The 17,320-nt window shown below is 57.9% G+C and overlaps 6 protein-coding genes across 6 annotated transcripts; 2 read left to right on the forward strand and 4 right to left on the reverse strand.

Annotated features, from left to right (window-relative positions):
• Positions 1-970: 970 nt before the first annotated feature.
• On the reverse strand, positions 971-1,842 carry LOC308183591 (uncharacterized protein). Its single transcript, XM_080569802.1, has one exon. The coding sequence runs from the start codon at positions 1,737-1,739 to the stop codon at positions 1,305-1,307; it is 435 nt and encodes a 144-aa protein (XP_080425928.1). The 5' UTR covers positions 1,740-1,842; the 3' UTR covers positions 971-1,304.
• A 250-nt stretch (positions 1,843-2,092) lies between these two features.
• Positions 2,093-9,205, forward strand: LOC308183539 (uncharacterized protein). The gene is made up of 3 exons (XM_080569733.1): positions 2,093-3,403; positions 6,222-6,562; positions 7,788-9,205. The coding sequence occupies exons 1-3, from the start codon at positions 3,000-3,002 to the stop codon at positions 8,393-8,395; spliced, it is 1,353 nt and encodes a 450-aa protein (XP_080425859.1). The 5' UTR covers positions 2,093-2,999; the 3' UTR covers positions 8,396-9,205.
• LOC308183598 (uncharacterized protein) lies at positions 5,705-6,699 on the reverse strand (the record flags this gene model as incomplete). The annotated part of the gene is made up of 1 exon (XM_080569808.1): positions 5,705-6,699. One exon carries the CDS (start codon positions 6,697-6,699, stop codon positions 6,265-6,267), a length of 435 nt encoding a protein of 144 aa, XP_080425934.1. The 3' UTR covers positions 5,705-6,264.
• Positions 9,206-10,789: 1,584 nt separating the features above from the next.
• On the reverse strand, positions 10,790-12,923 carry LOC308183593 (uncharacterized protein). Its single transcript, XM_080569804.1, has one exon. The coding sequence runs from the start codon at positions 11,658-11,660 to the stop codon at positions 11,226-11,228; it is 435 nt and encodes a 144-aa protein (XP_080425930.1). The 5' UTR covers positions 11,661-12,923; the 3' UTR covers positions 10,790-11,225.
• On the forward strand, positions 12,777-14,169 carry LOC308183585 (uncharacterized protein). Its single transcript, XM_080569796.1, has 2 exons — positions 12,777-12,802; positions 12,901-14,169. Exon 2 carries the CDS (start codon positions 12,922-12,924, stop codon positions 13,354-13,356), a length of 435 nt encoding a protein of 144 aa, XP_080425922.1. The 5' UTR covers positions 12,777-12,802; positions 12,901-12,921; the 3' UTR covers positions 13,357-14,169.
• A 1,707-nt stretch (positions 14,170-15,876) lies between these two features.
• Positions 15,877-16,758, reverse strand: LOC308183588 (uncharacterized protein). Its single transcript, XM_080569799.1, has 2 exons — positions 16,741-16,758; positions 15,877-16,642 (listed from the first exon to the last, which is right to left on the reverse strand). Exon 2 carries the CDS (start codon positions 16,619-16,621, stop codon positions 16,187-16,189), a length of 435 nt encoding a protein of 144 aa, XP_080425925.1. The 5' UTR covers positions 16,622-16,642; positions 16,741-16,758; the 3' UTR covers positions 15,877-16,186.
• Positions 16,759-17,320: the final 562 nt, after the last annotated feature.

The raw sequence follows: 17,320 nt of genomic DNA on the forward strand, positions 1-17,320 counted from the left end.
GAAAGGCGTGCAAGTGCTCCATGGAGATGTGGGAGGAAGAGGAGGGAAACCCGAGGGGCTGGAGGAAAGGCTGGTTGGAGGACGTCCGCCTCCTTTCTCTGTCCCGTGGCCTTCCACTTGGCTCTAACCAGGCCTATGCCCTTAGGGAGGCTGTGCTGACCGTCTTATAATGGCCGTGCTGTGCAGGGCATTTGGAGGAGTTGAGGGAACGCCTGCAGGGCCCCTGAAAATGCTCCGGTGGCAGCTCCCTGGCCTCACAGCAAGAAGTGAATGGAGGTAGGAACATGCAAAAAATGGGGTCGAAAATGTGGTGCAACAGAGATTTTATTTCAGTTCCAAGGGAGCATGGAGACAGCAGAAGGGTAGCCCCTGGCCAGGGGCAGGCCCGACTCCTTGCATAAACAAGAGAAGAGGTGAGCATCAGCAATGCCACAGGAACAGGCGTATGGTGCTGGGCAGTGTCATCATGGGGCAGCAAGTCCTGAAAAAAAGCTCAAGCAGGAAGGACAAAGACAGAGATGGGCCCCATGCAGGCATGAAACCTCCAGGCTCTGAAGCCCAGGGATGCTGAAGAGGAGCCCTTCCTGGCAACATCAGGTAGGGATGTTCCATGGAAGCTCTAGAGCCCTCCTTCATCAGGGGAGAGCTTCTGGCCCAGGGATGGGGAAAGGCATGCAAGTGCTCCATGGAGATGTGGGAGGAAGAGGAGGGAAACCCGAGGGGCTGGAGGAAAGGCTGGTGGGTGGATCTGCGCCTCCTTCCTCTGTCCCGTGGCCTCCCAGCTGACTCTAACCAGGCCTTTGCCCTTGGGGAGGCTGTGGCAACCCTCTTGTAATGGCCGTGCTGCGCAGGGCTTTTGGAGGAGGTGAGGGAGTGCATACGGGGCCCCTGAGGACTCCGCGGTGGCAGCTCCCCAGCGTACAGCAAGAAGCAAACGGAGGAAGGGTCACAGAAAAGACAGGGTCCAGAATGAGGTGCAACAGAGTTTTTATTTCAGGTCCAGGGGAGCAGGGAGATGGCAGAAAGGCAGCCCCTGACTCCTTGCAGAAGGCAGAGCGTTGGTGAGCAGCCGCAATGCCACAGGAGGCGTCCGTTGCTTGGCTGCATCGTCATGGGGCAGCAAGTCCTGTAGAGAAGCTCAAGCAGGGAGGAGAAGGACAGAGGTGGGCCCCATGCAGGCATTAGGCCTCCATGCTCTGGAGACCAGCGATGATAAAGGGGAGCCTTCCTGATGGTGTCATGTTATGACATTCCGGGGCAGCTCTGGAGCTCTCCTTCGTCAGGGGCTGGAGCCAGTGGTGGGCTTAGCAGGGCCCACAGCTGCCACTGAGGTACCTGAGGCCCCGGCGCCAGCCTCCGTATCCACAGCTCCCAAAGGCTCCATAGCCCCCATAGCCTCCAAGGCCTCCATAGCCCCCAAGGCCTCCATAACCACCAAGGCCTCCATAGCCCAAAAGGCCGCCATAGCCCCCAAGGCCTCCATAGCCCCCAAAGCCACCACGGCCTCCAAAAGTGCCGCCGAAGCCCCCTGCAACACCCGGGACTCCTGCCGAGCCGACCACGGCATGCTGCGGGAAGGAGCTGAGGATGGGCCCGGGCAAGGTGAGCACCGTGGCCGGGGGCTGGATCACCACGGTGGAGTCGGGGCACTGCCGCACGCAGGGCTCATTGGCACTGTCAGCCACTGGGGCCGGGGCGGCCACCCCACACACAGGGGCACACAGGCTGGAGCAGGACATCTTCCACGCAGGCAAGGAGTACTGCAAAGGGCAGGCAGAATTAGGCAAGGATCTGGGGAGAGGCTGAACTGATGGAGGTAGGGAGAGAGCCCCGAGAAACCTCCAAGAGCACGACTTACCCAGGTGACCTGTTTAGAGACAAGTGGAGGAAGCAGAATAGAGGGCTGCAAAGCCCTCAGCCCTTTTATATCTGTCTCAGACAGCCTGCGGCGTTGAACAGAGTTGGAAGCCCCAGATATTCATGCAATAAAACTGAAACCCTTCATGACACACATGGAGACGTGGAGCAATTATATCCCTCCCCATTGAGGACACTGAGGCTCAAACATGCACAGGAGAACAGGGATGTGATGGGAGGAACAAGCTGTGACACATAACGTCTTGAAAGGCCAGCTGCTACTGAAGCTGACCTCACGGCACCAATAAACCCCAATGAATTCCTAATCCCCCAGGTGGAATGGGCTTCACCCACAATGCCAACACAGCCACAGCTCTTTGCTTGGCCTTTGGGTGAATTGGAGAGCAAGGAGTAGCACATGTCCCATGGGGCAGGGAAAAGGGCAATGGTTAGGGATGCTCCTAAACTCCCACCTGAGTGCCTTGCAGTCCTTGCCTGTACAGGGTGATGGTGAATGTTTGGGAGCTTTTGCAAGTGGTTGGGATGGCTTCATCCCTTTACCCAAACTTCCACCACCTCTGTTTACCAGCCCATAAAAGGGAGGTAATGGCAGGCGTGCTGGCTGTGCACAGGGTTGCAAAGCACATCTTCCGCCAATTGCCTGTGACTCTTCCACATAGAGAACGTTTGGGATTAGGGAAAAATCAGGGTTTATTGGTGTTTCAGGTCAGCTTCAGCAGTGTCTGGCCTTTGATGTAGTTGAATGGCACGGTTTGTCACTCCCATCACCTCCCTGCTCCCCAGGGCAAGTTTGAGCCACAGTGTCCCTGATGGGGAGGGATATAATTGCTCCACATCGCCAAGTGTGTCATGATTTGTGCTGGCTTTATTGCATGAATATCTGAGGCTTCCACCACCGCCCCCTGCCTGATGTTGCAGGCTGTCTGGGACAGGTATAAAAGGGCTGAGGGCTTCGCAGCCCTCTATCCTGCTTCCTCCACTTGTCTCTAAACAGATCACCTGGTAAGTCGTGCTCTTGGAGGCTTCTCGCGGCTCTCTCCCTGCCTCCATCAGTACAGCCTCTCCCCAGATCCTTGCCTAACTCTGCCTGCACTTTGCAGTACTCCTTGCCCGCGTGGAAGATGTCCTGCTCCAGCCTGTGTGCCCCTGTGTGTGGGGTGGCCGCCCCGGCCCCAGTGGCTGACAGCGCCAACGAGCCCTGCGTGCGGCAGTGCCCCGACTCCACCGTGGTGATCCAGCCCCCGGCCACGGTGCTCACCTTGCCCGGGCCCATCCTCAGCTCCTTCCCACAGCATGCCGTGGTCGGCTCGGCCGGAGTCCCGGGTGTGGCAGGGGGCTTCGGCGGCACTTTTGGAGGCCGTGGTGGCTTTGGGGGCTATGGAGGCCTTGGGGGCTATGGCGGCCTTTTGGGCTATGGAGGCCTTGGTGGTTATGGAGGCCTTGGGGGCTATGGAGGCCTTGGGGGTTATGGGGGCTATGGAGCCTTTGGGAGCTGCGGATATGGCGGCTGGCGCCGGGGCCTCAGGTACCTCAGTGGCAACTGCGGGCCCTGCTAAGCCCACCTCTGGCTCCAACCTCTGACAAAGGAGAGCTCCAGTGCTGCCCTGGTATGTCCCGCCATGACACCAGCAGGAAGGGCACCCCTTCATCATCACTGGCCTCCAGAGCTTGGGGGCCCTATGCCTTCATGGGGCGCAACTCTGACTTTTACCTGCCCCGCTAGAGATTGTCTTTAGGACTTGCTGCCCCGTGATACGCAACCCAGCACCTTCCTCCTGTTCCTGTGGCGTCATTTCTGGTTCCATTCTCTGTGCTTTTTCCAAGGAGTTCGTGGATGCTCCTGGACAGGGGCTGCCTTTCTGCCATCTTCCTGCTCCCCTGGACTTGCAATAAAAGCTCTATTGCACCACATTCTCGACCCATGGTATTTCTTCATCCTTCTTCTTCCAGACTTCCCCCAAACCTCAGAGCCGGGGCAGTTGGGCCGCTGGCTGCACTCCTGGCTTTGCTAATGGGGCCTTTGGGCCGCTGGGGCAGGGCATTACGACTGAAGATCAGAGTCCCCAGTGGGTCTTGTAGAGGACAGCCCCCTGAACCTCCTCCCTTCTCTCAGCGGGAAGAATGGCAATGTTCTCAATGTTTTCAATCTCAATGTTCTTTGAGAACACGACAGAGAAACAGACGTCTTGCACAGCCACCACAGCATGTTTGACCTCTTTATATTGCCTTTTCTATGGTCACCCGTGGAGGTCTGGGGAGACAGAGAGACGGCCACTGCATGGTCAGGGCTCCTGCCACCTGCTGACTGTGCTCATGTGCCCAGCTGCAACTGGTGGCACTGGGAAGGGGTGAAGGAGACACAGCCAAGTCTGCCCAAGGTTCCCCTCACATCATGTACACATTGCAGCCATCCAGAGCCAGGGGGCACAAAGGCCTTGAGTAGGAGGTGGGTGTCTGTACCCTCCTCATGTCCCTTCCTTTCCCAAACATCTCGTGATTGTGTGATCCTGGCTCTGCACAGTGGTCTTTCTTGGAGACGGTTCCTGCTAGGGAAATCAAGAAGAGCAGTGGGGCAGCACATTGGTCGCTGCTGGGGGCTCAAGAAAACATGCATCACCCGTAATTGTCAAGACAGGGGAAGGGGAAAACAGCAGCAAACTGTCCGAGCAGCCACAGCTTTCCTCCACCACCTGCGCAGAAGTTTGTGTGTCTCCTCTTGTGCTTGAGGACCTCTTTTCCATTTCTGCCCATCCACACCACTCCCCAGGCTCCAGTGCTAGGACCCCCAGCCAACCACTGGGTGCTGCCTCACATAGCATCCCCTGCATGCTGGGTGAGGGCAGAGTGGTGGGAGGCAGCAGTCGTGCTTCCTCACAGCTGTTGTGGCCAGGTGTTCTGGGGGCCTGGCCGTGCAGGTCGCTTGGTGTGCTGGTGTGTGAGGAAGGGCAGCCATGGCCTGGCAGCATGTCTGCAGTATGGGGCTGTGTGGAGCACTGCTGTCCTACCCGGGCAGAGCTGTGTCCACCAGCTACAAGCAGGCAAGCTGTGTATACAGGGAAGAGCTTCTGGCCCAGTGGTGGGGAAAGGCGTGCAAGTGCTCCATGGAGATGTGGGAGGAAGAGGAGGGAAACCCGAGGGGCTGGAGGAAAGGCTGGTTGGAGGACGTCCGCCTCCTTTCTCTGTCCCGTGGCCTTCCACTTGGCTCTAACCAGGCCTATGCCCTTAGGGAGGCTGTGCTGACCGTCTTATAATGGCCGTGCTGTGCAGGGCATTTGGAGGAGTTGAGGGAACGCCTGCAGGGCCCCTGAAAATGCTCCGGTGGCAGCTCCCTGGCCTCACAGCAAGAAGTGAATGGAGGTAGGAACATGCAAAAAATGGGGTCGAAAATGTGGTGCAACAGAGATTTTATTTCAGTTCCAAGGGAGCATGGAGACAGCAGAAGGGTAGCCCCTGGCCAGGGGCAGGCCCGACTCCTTGCATAAACAAGAGAAGAGGTGAGCATCAGCAATGCCACAGGAACAGGCGTATGGTGCTGGGCAGTGTCATCATGGGGCAGCAAGTCCTGAAAAAAAGCTCAAGCAGGAAGGACAAAGACAGAGATGGGCCCCATGCAGGCATGAAACCTCCAGGCTCTGAAGCCCAGGGATGCTGAAGAGGAGCCCTTCCTGGCAACATCAGGTAGGGATGTTCCATGGAAGCTCTAGAGCCCTCCTTCATCAGGGGAGAGCTTCTGGCCCAGGGATGGGGAAAGGCATGCAAGTGCTCCATGGAGATGTGGGAGGAAGAGGAGGGAAACCCGAGGGGCTGGAGGAAAGGCTGGTGGGTGGATCTGCGCCTCCTTCCTCTGTCCCGTGGCCTCCCAGCTGACTCTAACCAGGCCTTTGCCCTTGGGGAGGCTGTGGCAACCCTCTTGTAATGGCCGTGCTGCGCAGGGCTTTTGGAGGAGGTGAGGGAGTGCATACGGGGCCCCTGAGGACTCCGCGGTGGCAGCTCCCTAGCCTTACAGCAAGAAGCAAACGGAGGAAGGGTCACAGAAAAGACAGGGTCCAGAATGAGGTGCAACAGAGTTTTTATTTCAGGTCCAGGGGAGCAGGGAGATGGCAGAAAGGCAGCCCCTGACTCCTTGCAGAAGGCAGAGCATTGGTGAGCAGCCGCAATGCCACAGGAGGCGTCCGTTGCTTGGCTGCATCGTCATGGGGCAGCAAGTCCTGTAGAGAAGCTCAAGCAGGGAGGAGAAGGACAGAGGTGGGCCCCATGCAGGCATTAGGCCTCCATGCTCTGGAGACCAGCGATGATAAAGGGGAGCCTTCCTGATGGTGTCATGTTATGACATTCCGGGGCAGCTCTGGAGCTCTCCTTCGTCAGGGGCTGGAGCCAGTGGTGGGCTTAGCAGGGCCCACAGCTGCCACTGAGGTACCTGAGGCCCCGGCGCCAGCCTCCGTATCCACAGCTCCCAAAGGCTCCATAGCCCCCATAGCCTCCAAGGCCTCCATAGCCACCAAGGCCTCCATAACCACCAAGGCCTCCATAGCCCAAAAGGCCGCCATAGCCCCCAAGGCCTCCATAGCCCCCAAAGCCACCACGGCCTCCAAAAGTGCCGCCGAAGCCCCCTGCAACACCCGGGACTCCGGCCGAGCCGACCACGGCATGCTGCGGGAAGGAGCTGAGGATGGGCCCGGGCAAGGTGAGCACCGTGGCCGGGGGCTGGATCACCACGGTGGAGTCGGGGCACTGCCGCACGCAGGGCTCATTGACACTGTCAGCCACTGGGGCCGGGGCGGCCACCCCACACACAGGGGCACACAGGCTGGAGCAGGACATCTTCCAAGCAGGCAAGGAGTACTGCAAAGGGCAGGCAGAATTAGGCAAGGATCTGGGGAGAGGCTGAACTGATGGAGGTAGGGAGAGAGCCCCGAGAAACCTCCAAGAGTACGACTTACCCAGGTGATCTGTTTAGAGACAAGTGGAGGGAGCAGGATAGAGGGCTGCAAAGCCCTCAGCCCTTTTATATCTGTCTCAGACAGCCTGCGGCATTGAACAGAGTTGGAAGCCCCAGATATTCATGCAATAAAACTGAAACCCTTCATGACACACGTGGAGACGTGGAGCAATTATATTCCTTCCCCTTCAGGGACACTGAGGCTCAAACATGCACAGGGGAACAGGGATGTGATGGGAGGAACAAGCTGTGACACATAACGTCTTGAAAGGCCAGCTGCTACTGAAGCTGACCTCACGGCACCAATAAACCCGAATGAATTCCTAATCCCCCAGGCGGATTGGGCTTCACCCACAATGCCAACACAGCCACAGCTCTTTGCTTGGCCTTCAGGTGAATTGGAGAGCAAGGAGTAGCACATGTCCCATGGGGCAGGGAAAAGGGCAATGGTTAGGGATGCTCCTAAACTCCCACCTGAGTGCCTTGCAGTCCTTGCCTGTACAGGGTGATGGTGAATGTTTGGGAGCTTTTGCAAGTGGTTGGGATGGCTTCATCCCTTTACCCAAACTTCCACCACCTCTGTTTACCAGCCCATAAAAGGGAGGTAATGGCAGGCATGCTGGCTGTGCACAGGGTTGCAAAGCACATCTTCCGCCAATTGCCTGTGACTCTTCCACATAGAGAACGTTTGGGATTAGGGAAAAATCAGGGTTTATTGGTGTTTCAGGTCAGCTTCAGCAGTGTCTGGCCTTTGATGTAGTTGAATGGCACGGTTTGTCACTCCCATCACCTCCCTGCTCCCCAGGGCAAGTTTGAGCCACAGTGTCCCTGATGGGGAGGGATATAATTGCTCCACGTCTCCAAGTGTGTCATGATTTGTGCTGGCTTTATTGCATGAATATCTGAGGCTTCCACCACCGCCCCCTGCCTGATGTTACAGGCTGTCTGGGACAGGTATAAAAGGGCTGAGGGCTTCGCAGCCCTCTATCCTGCTTCCTCCACTTGTCTCTAAACAGATCACCTGGTAAGTCGTGCTCTTGGAGGCTTCTCGCGGCTCTCTCCCTGCCTCCGTCAGTACAGCCTCTCCCCAGATCCTTGCCTAACTCTGCCTGCACTTTGCAGTACTCCTTGCCTGCGTGGAAGATGTCCTGCTCCAGCCTGTGTGCTCCTGTGTGCGGGGTGGCTGCCCCGGCCCCAGTGGCTGACAGCTTCAACGAGCCCTGCGTGCAGCAGTGCCCCGACTCCACCGTGGTGATCCAGCCCCCGGCCACGGTGCTCACCTTGCCCGGGCCCATCCTCAGCTCCTTCCCGCAGCATGCCGTGGTCGGCTCGGCAGGAGTCCCGGGTGTGGCAGGGGGCTTCGGCGGCACTTTTGGAGGCCGTGGTGGCTTTGGGGGCTATGGAGGCCTTGGGGGCTATGGCGGCCTTTTGGGCTATGGAGGCCTTGGGGGTTACGGAGGCCTTGGTGGCTATGGAGGCCTTGGAGGCTATGGGGGCTATGGAGCATTTGGCAGCTGCGGATATGGCGGCTGGCGTCGGGGCCACAGGTACCTCAGTGGCAACTGCGGGCCCTGCTAAGCCCACCTCTGGCTCCAACCTCTGACAAAGGAGAGCTCCAGAGCTGCCCTGGTATGTCCCGCCATGACACCAGCAGGAAGGGCACCCCTTCATCATCACTGGCCTCCAGAGCTTGGGGGCCTCGTGCCTGCATGGGGCGCAACTCTGACTTTTACCTGCCCCGCTTGAGATTCTCTTCAGGACTTGCTGCCCCGTGATACGCAACCCAGCACCTTCCTCCTGTTCCTGTGGTGTCATTTCTGGTTCCATCCTCTGTGCTTTTTCCAAGGAGTTGGTGGATGCTCCTGGACAGGGGCTGCCTTTCTGCCATCTTCCTGCTCCCCTGGACTTGCAATAAAAGCTCTATTGCACCACATTCTCGACCCATGGTATTTCTTCATCCTTCTTCTTCCAGACTTCCCCCAAACCTCAGAGCCGGGGCAGTTGGGCCGCTGGCTGCACTCCTGGCTTTGCTAATGGGGCCTTTGGGCCGCTGGGGCAGGGCATTACGACTGAAGATCAGAGTCCCCAGTGGGTCTTGTAGAGGACAGCCCCCTGAACCTCCTCCCTTCTCTCAGCGGGAAGAATGGCAATGTTCTCAATGTTTTCAATCTCAATGTTCTTTGAGAACACGACAGAGAAACAGACGTCTTGCACAGCCACCACAGCATGTTTGACCTCTTTATATTGCCTTTTCTATGGTCACCCGTGGAGGTCTGGGGAGACAGAGAGACGGCCACTGCATGGTCAGGGCTCCTGCCACCTGCTGACTGTGCTCATGTGCCCAGCTGCAACTGGTGGCACTGGGAAGGGGTGAAGGAGACACAGCCAAGTCTGCCCAAGGTTCCCCTCACATCATGTACACATTGCAGCCATCCAGAGCCAGGGGGCACAAAGGCCTTGAGTAGGAGGTGGGTGTCTGTACCCTCCTCATGTCCCTTCCTTTCCCAAACATCTCGTGATTGTGTGATCCTGGCTCTGCACAGTGGTCTTTCTTGGAGACGGTTCCTGCTAGGGAAATCAAGAAGAGCAGTGGGGCAGCACATTGGTCGCTGCTGGGGGCTCAAGAAAACATGCATCACCCGTAATTGTCAAGACAGGGGAAGGGGAAAACAGCAGCAAACTGTCCGAGCAGCCACAGCTTTCCTCCACCACCTGCGCAGAAGTTTGTGTGTCTCCTCTTGTGCTTGAGGACCTCTTTTCCATTTCTGCCCATCCACACCACTCCCCAGGCTCCAGTGCTAGGACCCCCAGCCAACCACTGGGTGCTGCCTCACATAGCATCCCCTGCATGCTGGGTGAGGGCAGAGTGGTGGGAGGCAGCAGTCGTGCTTCCTCACAGCTGTTGTGGCCAGGTGTTCTGGGGGCCTGGCCGTGCAGGTCGCTTGGTGTGCTGGTGTGTGAGGAAGGGCAGCCATGGCCTGGCAGCATGTCTGCAGTATGGGGCTGTGTGGAGCACTGCTGTCCTACCCGGGCAGAGCTGTGTCCACCAGCTACAAGCAGGCAAGCTGTGTATACAGGGAAGAGCTTCTGGCCCAGTGGTGGGGAAAGGCGTGCAAGTGCTCCATGGAGATGTGGGAGGAAGAGGAGGGAAACCCGAGGGGCTGGAGGAAAGGCTGGTTGGAGGACGTCCGCCTCCTTTCTCTGTCCCGTGGCCTTCCACTTGGCTCTAACCAGGCCTATGCCCTTAGGGAGGCTGTGCTGACCGTCTTATAATGGCCGTGCTGTGCAGGGCATTTGGAGGAGTTGAGGGAACGCCTGCAGGGCCCCTGAAAATGCTCCGGTGGCAGCTCCCTGGCCTCACAGCAAGAAGTGAATGGAGGTAGGAACATGCAAAAAATGGGGTCGAAAATGTGGTGCAACAGAGATTTTATTTCAGTTCCAAGGGAGCATGGAGACAGCAGAAGGGTAGCCCCTGGCCAGGGGCAGGCCCGACTCCTTGCATAAACAAGAGAAGAGGTGAGCATCAGCAATGCCACAGGAACAGGCGTATGGTGCTGGGCAGTGTCATCATGGGGCAGCAAGTCCTGAAAAAAAGCTCAAGCAGGAAGGACAAAGACAGAGATGGGCCCCATGCAGGCATGAAACCTCCAGGCTCTGAAGCCCAGGGATGCTGAAGAGGAGCCCTTCCTGGCAACATCAGGTAGGGATGTTCCATGGAAGCTCTAGAGCCCTCCTTCATCAGGGGAGAGCTTCTGGCCCAGGGATGGGGAAAGGCATGCAAGTGCTCCATGGAGATGTGGGAGGAAGAGGAGGGAAACCCGAGGGGCTGGAGGAAAGGCTGGTGGGTGGATCTGCGCCTCCTTCCTCTGTCCCGTGGCCTCCCAGCTGACTCTAACCAGGCCTTTGCCCTTGGGGAGGCTGTGGCAACCTTCTTGTAATGGCCGTGCTGCGCAGGGCTTTTGGAGGAGGTGAGGGAGTGCATACGGGGCCCCTGAGGACTCCGCGGTGGCAGCTCCCTAGCCTTACAGCAAGAAGCAAACGGAGGAAGGGTCACAGAAAAGACAGGGTCCAGAATGAGGTGCAACAGAGTTTTTATTTCAGGTCCAGGGGAGCAGGGAGATGGCAGAAAGGCAGCCCCTGACTCCTTGCAGAAGGCAGAGCGTTGGTGAGCAGCCGCAATGCCACAGGAGGCATCCGTTGCTTGGCTGCATCGTCATGGGGCAGCAAGTCCTGTAGAGAAGCTCAAGCAGGGAGGAGAAGGACAGAGGTGGGCCCCATGCAGGCATTAGGCCTCCATGCTCTGGAGACCAGCGATGATAAAGGGGAGCCTTCCTGATGGTGTCATGTTATGACATTCCGGGGCAGCTCTGGAGCTCTCCTTCGTCAGGGGCTGGAGCCAGTGGTGGGCTTAGCAGGGCCCACAGCTGCCACTGAGGTACCTGAGGCCCCGGCGCCAGCCTCCGTATCCACAGCTCCCAAAGGCTCCATAGCCCCCATAGCCTCCAAGGCCTCCATAGCCACCAAGGCCTCCATAACCACCAAGGCCTCCATAGCCCAAAAGGCCGCCATAGCCCCCAAGGCCTCCATAGCCCCCAAAGCCACCACGGCCTCCAAAAGTGCCGCCGAAGCCCCCTGCAACACCCGGGACTCCGGCCGAGCCGACCACGGCATGCTGCGGGAAGGAGCTGAGGATGGGCCCGGGCAAGGTGAGCACCGTGGCCGGGGGCTGGATCACCACGGTGGAGTCGGGGCACTGCCGCACGCAGGGCTCATTGGCACTGTCAGCCACTGGGGCCGGGGCGGCCACCCCACACACAGGGGCACACAGGCTGGAGCAGGACATCTTCCACGCAGGCAAGGAGTACTGCAAAGGGCAGGCAGAATTAGGCAAGGATCTGGGGAGAGGCTGAACTGATGGAGGTAGGGAGAGAGCCCCGAGAAACCTCCAAGAGTACGACTTACCCAGGTGATCTGTTTAGAGACAAGTGGAGGGAGCAGGATAGAGGGCTGCAAAGCCCTCAGCCCTTTTATATCTGTCTCAGACAGCCTGCGGCATTGAACAGAGTTGGAAGCCCCAGATATTCATGCAATAAAACTGAAACCCTTCATGACACACGTGGAGACGTGGAGCAATTATATTCCTTCCCCTTCAGGGACACTGAGGCTCAAACATGCACAGGGGAACAGGGATGTGATGGGAGGAACAAGCTGTGACACATAACGTCTTGAAAGGCCAGCTGCTACTGAAGCTGACCTCACGGCACCAATAAACCCCAATGAATTCCTAATCCCCCAGGCGGATTGGGCTTCACCCACAATGCCAACACAGCCACAGCTCTTTGCTTGGCCTTCAGGTGAATTGGAGAGCAAGGAGTAGCACATGTCCCATGGGGCAGGGAAAAGGGCAATGGTTAGGGATGCTCCTAAACTCCCACCTGAGTGCCTTGCAGTCCTTGCCTGTACAGGGTGATGGTGAATGTTTGGGAGCTTTTGCAAGTGGTTGGGATGGCTTCATCCCTTTACCCAAACTTCCACCACCTCTGTTTACCAGCCCATAAAAGGGAGGTAATGGCAGGCGTGCTGGCTGTGCACAGGGTTGCAAAGCACATCTTCCGCCAATTGCCTGTGACTCTTCCACATAGAGAACGTTTGGGATTAGGGAAAAATCAGGGTTTATTGGTGTTTCAGGTCAGCTTCAGCAGTGTCTGGCCTTTGATGTAGTTGAATGGCATGGTTTGTCACTCCCATCACCTCCCTGCTCCCCAGGGCAAGTTTGAGCCACAGTGTCCCTGATGGGGAGGGATATAATTGCTCCACGTCTCCAAGTGTGTCATGATTTGTGCTGGCTTTATTGCATGAATATCTGAGGCTTCCACCACCGCCCCCTGCCTGATGTTACAGGCTGTCTGGGACAGGTATAAAAGGGCTGAGGGCTTCGCAGCCCTCTATCCTGCTTCCTCCACTTGTCTCTAAACAGATCACCTGGTAAGTCGTGCTCTTGGAGGCTTCTCGCGGCTCTCTCCCTGCCTCCGTCAGTACAGCCTCTCCCCAGATCCTTGCCTAACTCTGCCTGCACTTTGCAGTACTCCTTGCCTGCGTGGAAGATGTCCTGCTCCAGCCTGTGTGCTCCTGTGTGCGGGGTGGCTGCCCCGGCCCCAGTGGCTGACAGCTTCAACGAGCCCTGCGTGCAGCAGTGCCCTGACTCCACCGTGGTGATCCAGCCCCCGGCCACGGTGCTCACCTTGCCCGGGCCCATCCTCAGCTCCTTCCCGCAGCATGCCGTGGTCGGCTCGGCAGGAGTCCCGGGTGTGGCAGGGGGCTTCGGCGGCACTTTTGGAGGCCGTGGTGGCTTTGGGGGCTATGGAGGCCTTGGGGGCTATGGCGGCCTTTTGGGCTATGGAGGCCTTGGGGGTTACGGAGGCCTTGGTGGCTATGGAGGCCTTGGAGGCTATGGGGGCTATGGAGCATTTGGCAGCTGCGGATATGGCGGCTGGCGTCGGGGCCACAGGTACCTCAGTGGCAACTGCGGGCCCTGCTAAGCCCACCTCTGGCTCCAACCTCTGACAAAGGAGAGCTCCAGAGCTGCCCTGGTATGTCCCGCCATGACACCAGCAGGAAGGGCACCCCTTCATCATCACTGGCCTCCAGAGCTTGGGGGCCTCGTGCCTGCATGGGGCGCAACTCTGACTTTTACCTGCCCCGCTTGAGATTGTCTTTAGGACTTGCTGCCCCGTGATACGCAACCCAGCACCTTCCTCCTGTTCCTGTGGTGTCATTTCTGGTTCCATCCTCTGTGCTTTTTCCAAGGAGTTGGTGGATGCTCCTGGACAGGGGCTGCCTTTCTGCCATCTTCCTGCTCCCCTGGACTTGCAATAAAAGCTCTATTGCACCACATTCTCGACCCATGGTATTTCTTCATCCTTCTTCTTCCAGACTTCCCCCAAACCTCAGAGCCGGGGCAGTTGGGCCGCTGGCTGCACTCCTGGCTTTGCTAATGGGGCCTTTGGGCCGCTGGGGCAGGGCATTACGACTGAAGATCAGAGTCCCCAGTGGGTCTTGTAGAGGACAGCCCCCTGAACCTCCTCCCTTCTCTCAGCGGGAAGAATGGCAATGTTCTCAATGTTTTCAATCTCAATGTTCTTTGAGAACACGACAGAGAAACAGACGTCTTGCACAGCCACCACAGCATGTTTGACCTCTTTATATTGCCTTTTCTATGGTCACCCGTGGAGGTCTGGGGAGACAGAGAGACGGCCACTGCATGGTCAGGGCTCCTGCCACCTGCTGACTGTGCTCATGTGCCCAGCTGCAACTGGTGGCACTGGGAAGGGGTGAAGGAGACACAGCCAAGTCTGCCCAAGGTTCCCCTCACATCATGTACACATTGCAGCCATCCAGAGCCAGGGGGCACAAAGGCCTTGAGTAGGAGGTGGGTGTCTGTACCCTCCTCATGTCCCTTCCTTTCCCAAACATCTCGTGATTGTGTGATCCTGGCTCTGCACAGTGGTCTTTCTTGGAGACGGTTCCTGCCATGGAAATCAAGAAGAGCAGTGGGGCAGCACATTGGTCGCTGCTGGGGGCTCAAGAAAACATGCATCACCCGTAATTGTCAAGACAGGGGAAGGGGAAAACAGCAGCAAACTGTCCGAGCAGCCACAGCTTTCCTCCACCACCTGCGCAGAAGTTTGTGTGTCTCCTCTTGTGCTTGAGGACCTCTTTTCCATTTCTGCCCATCCACACCACTCCCCAGGCTCCAGTGCTAGGACCCCCAGCCAACCACTGGGTGCTGCCTCACATAGCATCCCCTGCATGCTGGGTGAGGGCAGAGTGGTGGGAGGCAGCAGTCATGCCTCCTCACAGCTGTTGTGGCCAGGTGTTCTGGGGGCCTGGCCGTGCAGGTCGCTTGGTGTGCTGGTGTGTGAGGAAGGGCAGCCGTGGCCTGGCAGCATGTCTGCAGTATGGGGCTGTGTGGAGCACTGCTGTCCTACCCGGGCAGAGCTGTGTCCACCAGCTACAAGCAGGCAAGCTGTGTATACAGGGAAGAGCTTCTGGCCCAGTGATGGGGAAAGGCGTGCAAGTGCTCCATGGAGATGTGGGAGGAAGAGGAGGGAAACCCGAGGGGCTGGAGGAAAGGCTGGTCGGAGGACCTCCGCCTCCTTCCTCTGTCCCGTGGCCTTCCACTTGGCTCTAACCAGGCCTATGCCCTTAGGGAGGCTGTTCTGACCATCTTATAATGGCCGTGCTGTGCAGGGCATTTGGAGGAGTTGAGGGAACGCCTGCAGGGCCCCTGAAAATGCTCCAGTGGCAGCTCCCTGGCCTCACAGCAAGAAGTGAATGGAGGTAGGAACATGCAAAAAATGGGGTCGAAAATGTGGTGCAACAGAGATTTTATTTCAGTTCCAAGGGAGCATGGAGACAGCAGAAGGGTAGCCCCTGGCCAGGGGCAGGCCCGACTCCTTGCATAAACAAGAGAAGAGGTGAGCATCAGCAATGCCACAGGAACAGGCGTATGGTGCTGGGCAGTGTCATCATGGGGCAGCAAGTCCTGAAAAAAAGCTCAAGCAGGAAGGACAAAGACAGAGATGGGCCCCATGCAGGCATGAAACCTCCAGGCTCTGAAGCCCAGGGATGCTGAAGAGGAGCCCTTCCTGGCAACATCAGGTAGGGATGTTCCATGGAAGCTCTAGAGCCCTCCTTCATCAGGGGAGAGCTTCTGGCCCAGGGATGGGGAAAGGCATGCAAGTGCTCCATGGAGATGTGGGAGGAAGAGGAGGGAAACCCGAGGGGCTGGAGGAAAGGCTGGTGGGTGGACCTCCGCCTCCTCCCTCTGTCCCGTGGCCTCCCAGCTGACTCTAACCAGGCCTTTGCCCTTGGGGAGGCTGTGGCAACCCTCTTGTAATGGCCGTGCTGCGCAGGGCTTTTGGAGGAGGTGAGGGAGTGCATACGGGGCCCCTGAGGACTCCGCGGTGGCAGCTCCCTAGCCTTACAGCAAGAAGCAAACGGAGGAAGGGTCACAGAAAAGACAGGGTCCAGAATGAGGTGCAACAGAGTTTTTATTTCAGGTCCAGGGGAGCAGGGAGATGGCAGAAAGGCAGCCCCTGACTCCTTGCAGAAGGCAGAGCATTGGTGAGCAGCCGCAATGCCACAGGAGGCATCCGTTGCTTGGCTGCATCGTCATGGGGCAGCAAGTCCTGTAGAGAAGCTCAAGCAGGGAGGAGAAGGACAGAGGTGGGCCCCATGCAGGCATTAGGCCTCCATGCTCTGGAGACCAGCGATGATAAAGGGGAGCCTTCCTGATGGTGTCATGTTATGACATTCCGGGGCAGCTCTGGAGCTCTCCTTCGTCAGGGGCTGGAGCCAGTGGTGGGCTTAGCAGGGCCCACAGCTGCCACTGAGGTACCTGAGGCCCCGGCGCCAGCCTCCGTATCCACAGCTCCCAAAGGCTCCATAGCCCCCATAGCCTCCAAGGCCTCCATAGCCCCCAAGGCCTCCATAACCACCAAGGCCTCCATAGCCCAAAAGGCCGCCATAGCCCCCAAGGCCTCCATAGCCCCCAAAGCCACCACGGCCTCCAAAAGTGCCGCCGAAGCCCCCTGCAACACCCGGGACTCCGGCCGAGCCGACCACGGCATGCTGCGGGAAGGAGCTGAGGATGGGCCCGGGCAAGGTGAGCACCGTGGCCGGGGGCTGGATCACCACGGTGGAGTCGGGGCACTGCCGCACGCAGGGCTCATTGGCACTGTCAGCCACTGGGGCCGGGGCGGCCACCCCACACACAGGGGCACACAGGCTGGAGCAGGACATCTTCCACGCAGGCAAGGAGTACTGCAAAGGGCAGGCAGAATTAGGCAAGGATCTGGGGAGAGGCTGAACTGATGGAGGTAGGGAGAGAGCCCCGAGAAACCTCCAAGAGTACGACTTACCCAGGTGATCTGTTTAGAGACAAGTGGAGGGAGCAGGATAGAGGGCTGCAAAGCCCTCAGCCCTTTTATATCTGTCTCAGACAGCCTGCGGCATTGAACAGAGTTGGAAGCCCCAGATATTCATGCAATAAAACTGAAACCCTTCATGACACACGTGGAGACGTGGAGCAATTATATTCCTTCCCCTTCAGGGACACTGAGGCTCAAACATGCACAGGGGAACAGGGATGTGATGGGAGGAACAAGCTGTGACACATAACGTCTTGAAAGGCCAGCTGCTACTGAAGCTGACCTCACGGCACCAATAAACCCCAATGAATTCCTAATCCCCCAGGCGGATTGGGCTTCACCCACAATGCCAACACAGCCACAGCTCTTTGCTTGGCCTTCAGGTGAATTGGAGAGCAAGGAGTAGCACATGTCCCATGGGGCAGGGAAAAGGGCAATGGTTAGGGATGCTCCTAAACTCCCACCTGAGTGCCTTGCAGTCCTTGCCTGTACAGGGTGATGGTGAATGTTTGGGAGCTTTTGCAAGTGGTTGGGATGGCTTCATCCCTTTACCCAAACTTCCACCACCTCT

The sequence above is a fragment of the Anser brachyrhynchus genome, assembly GCF_964034855.1.
Source record: "Anser brachyrhynchus genome assembly, chromosome: 28".
Classification (NCBI taxonomy): Eukaryota; Metazoa; Chordata; class Aves; order Anseriformes; family Anatidae; genus Anser; species Anser brachyrhynchus.

Coding starts and splice junctions, on each gene's coding strand:
- LOC308183591 (XM_080569802.1), bottom strand. CDS start 1,739: ATGTCCTGCTCCAGCCTGTGTGCCCCTGTGTGTGGGGTGGCCGCCCCG.
- LOC308183539 (XM_080569733.1), top strand. CDS start 3,000: ATGTCCTGCTCCAGCCTGTGTGCCCCTGTGTGTGGGGTGGCCGCCCCG. Junction 3,404..6,221: donor GGCTGGCGCCGGGGCCTCAG/GTACCTCAGTGG, acceptor ATTCCGGGGCAG/CTCTGGAGCTCTCCTTCGTC. Junction 6,563..7,787: donor TGAGGATGGGCCCGGGCAAG/GTGAGCACCGTG, acceptor AAAAGGGCTGAG/GGCTTCGCAGCCCTCTATCC.
- LOC308183593 (XM_080569804.1), bottom strand. CDS start 11,660: ATGTCCTGCTCCAGCCTGTGTGCCCCTGTGTGTGGGGTGGCCGCCCCG.
- LOC308183585 (XM_080569796.1), top strand. CDS start 12,922: ATGTCCTGCTCCAGCCTGTGTGCTCCTGTGTGCGGGGTGGCTGCCCCG.
- LOC308183588 (XM_080569799.1), bottom strand. CDS start 16,621: ATGTCCTGCTCCAGCCTGTGTGCCCCTGTGTGTGGGGTGGCCGCCCCG.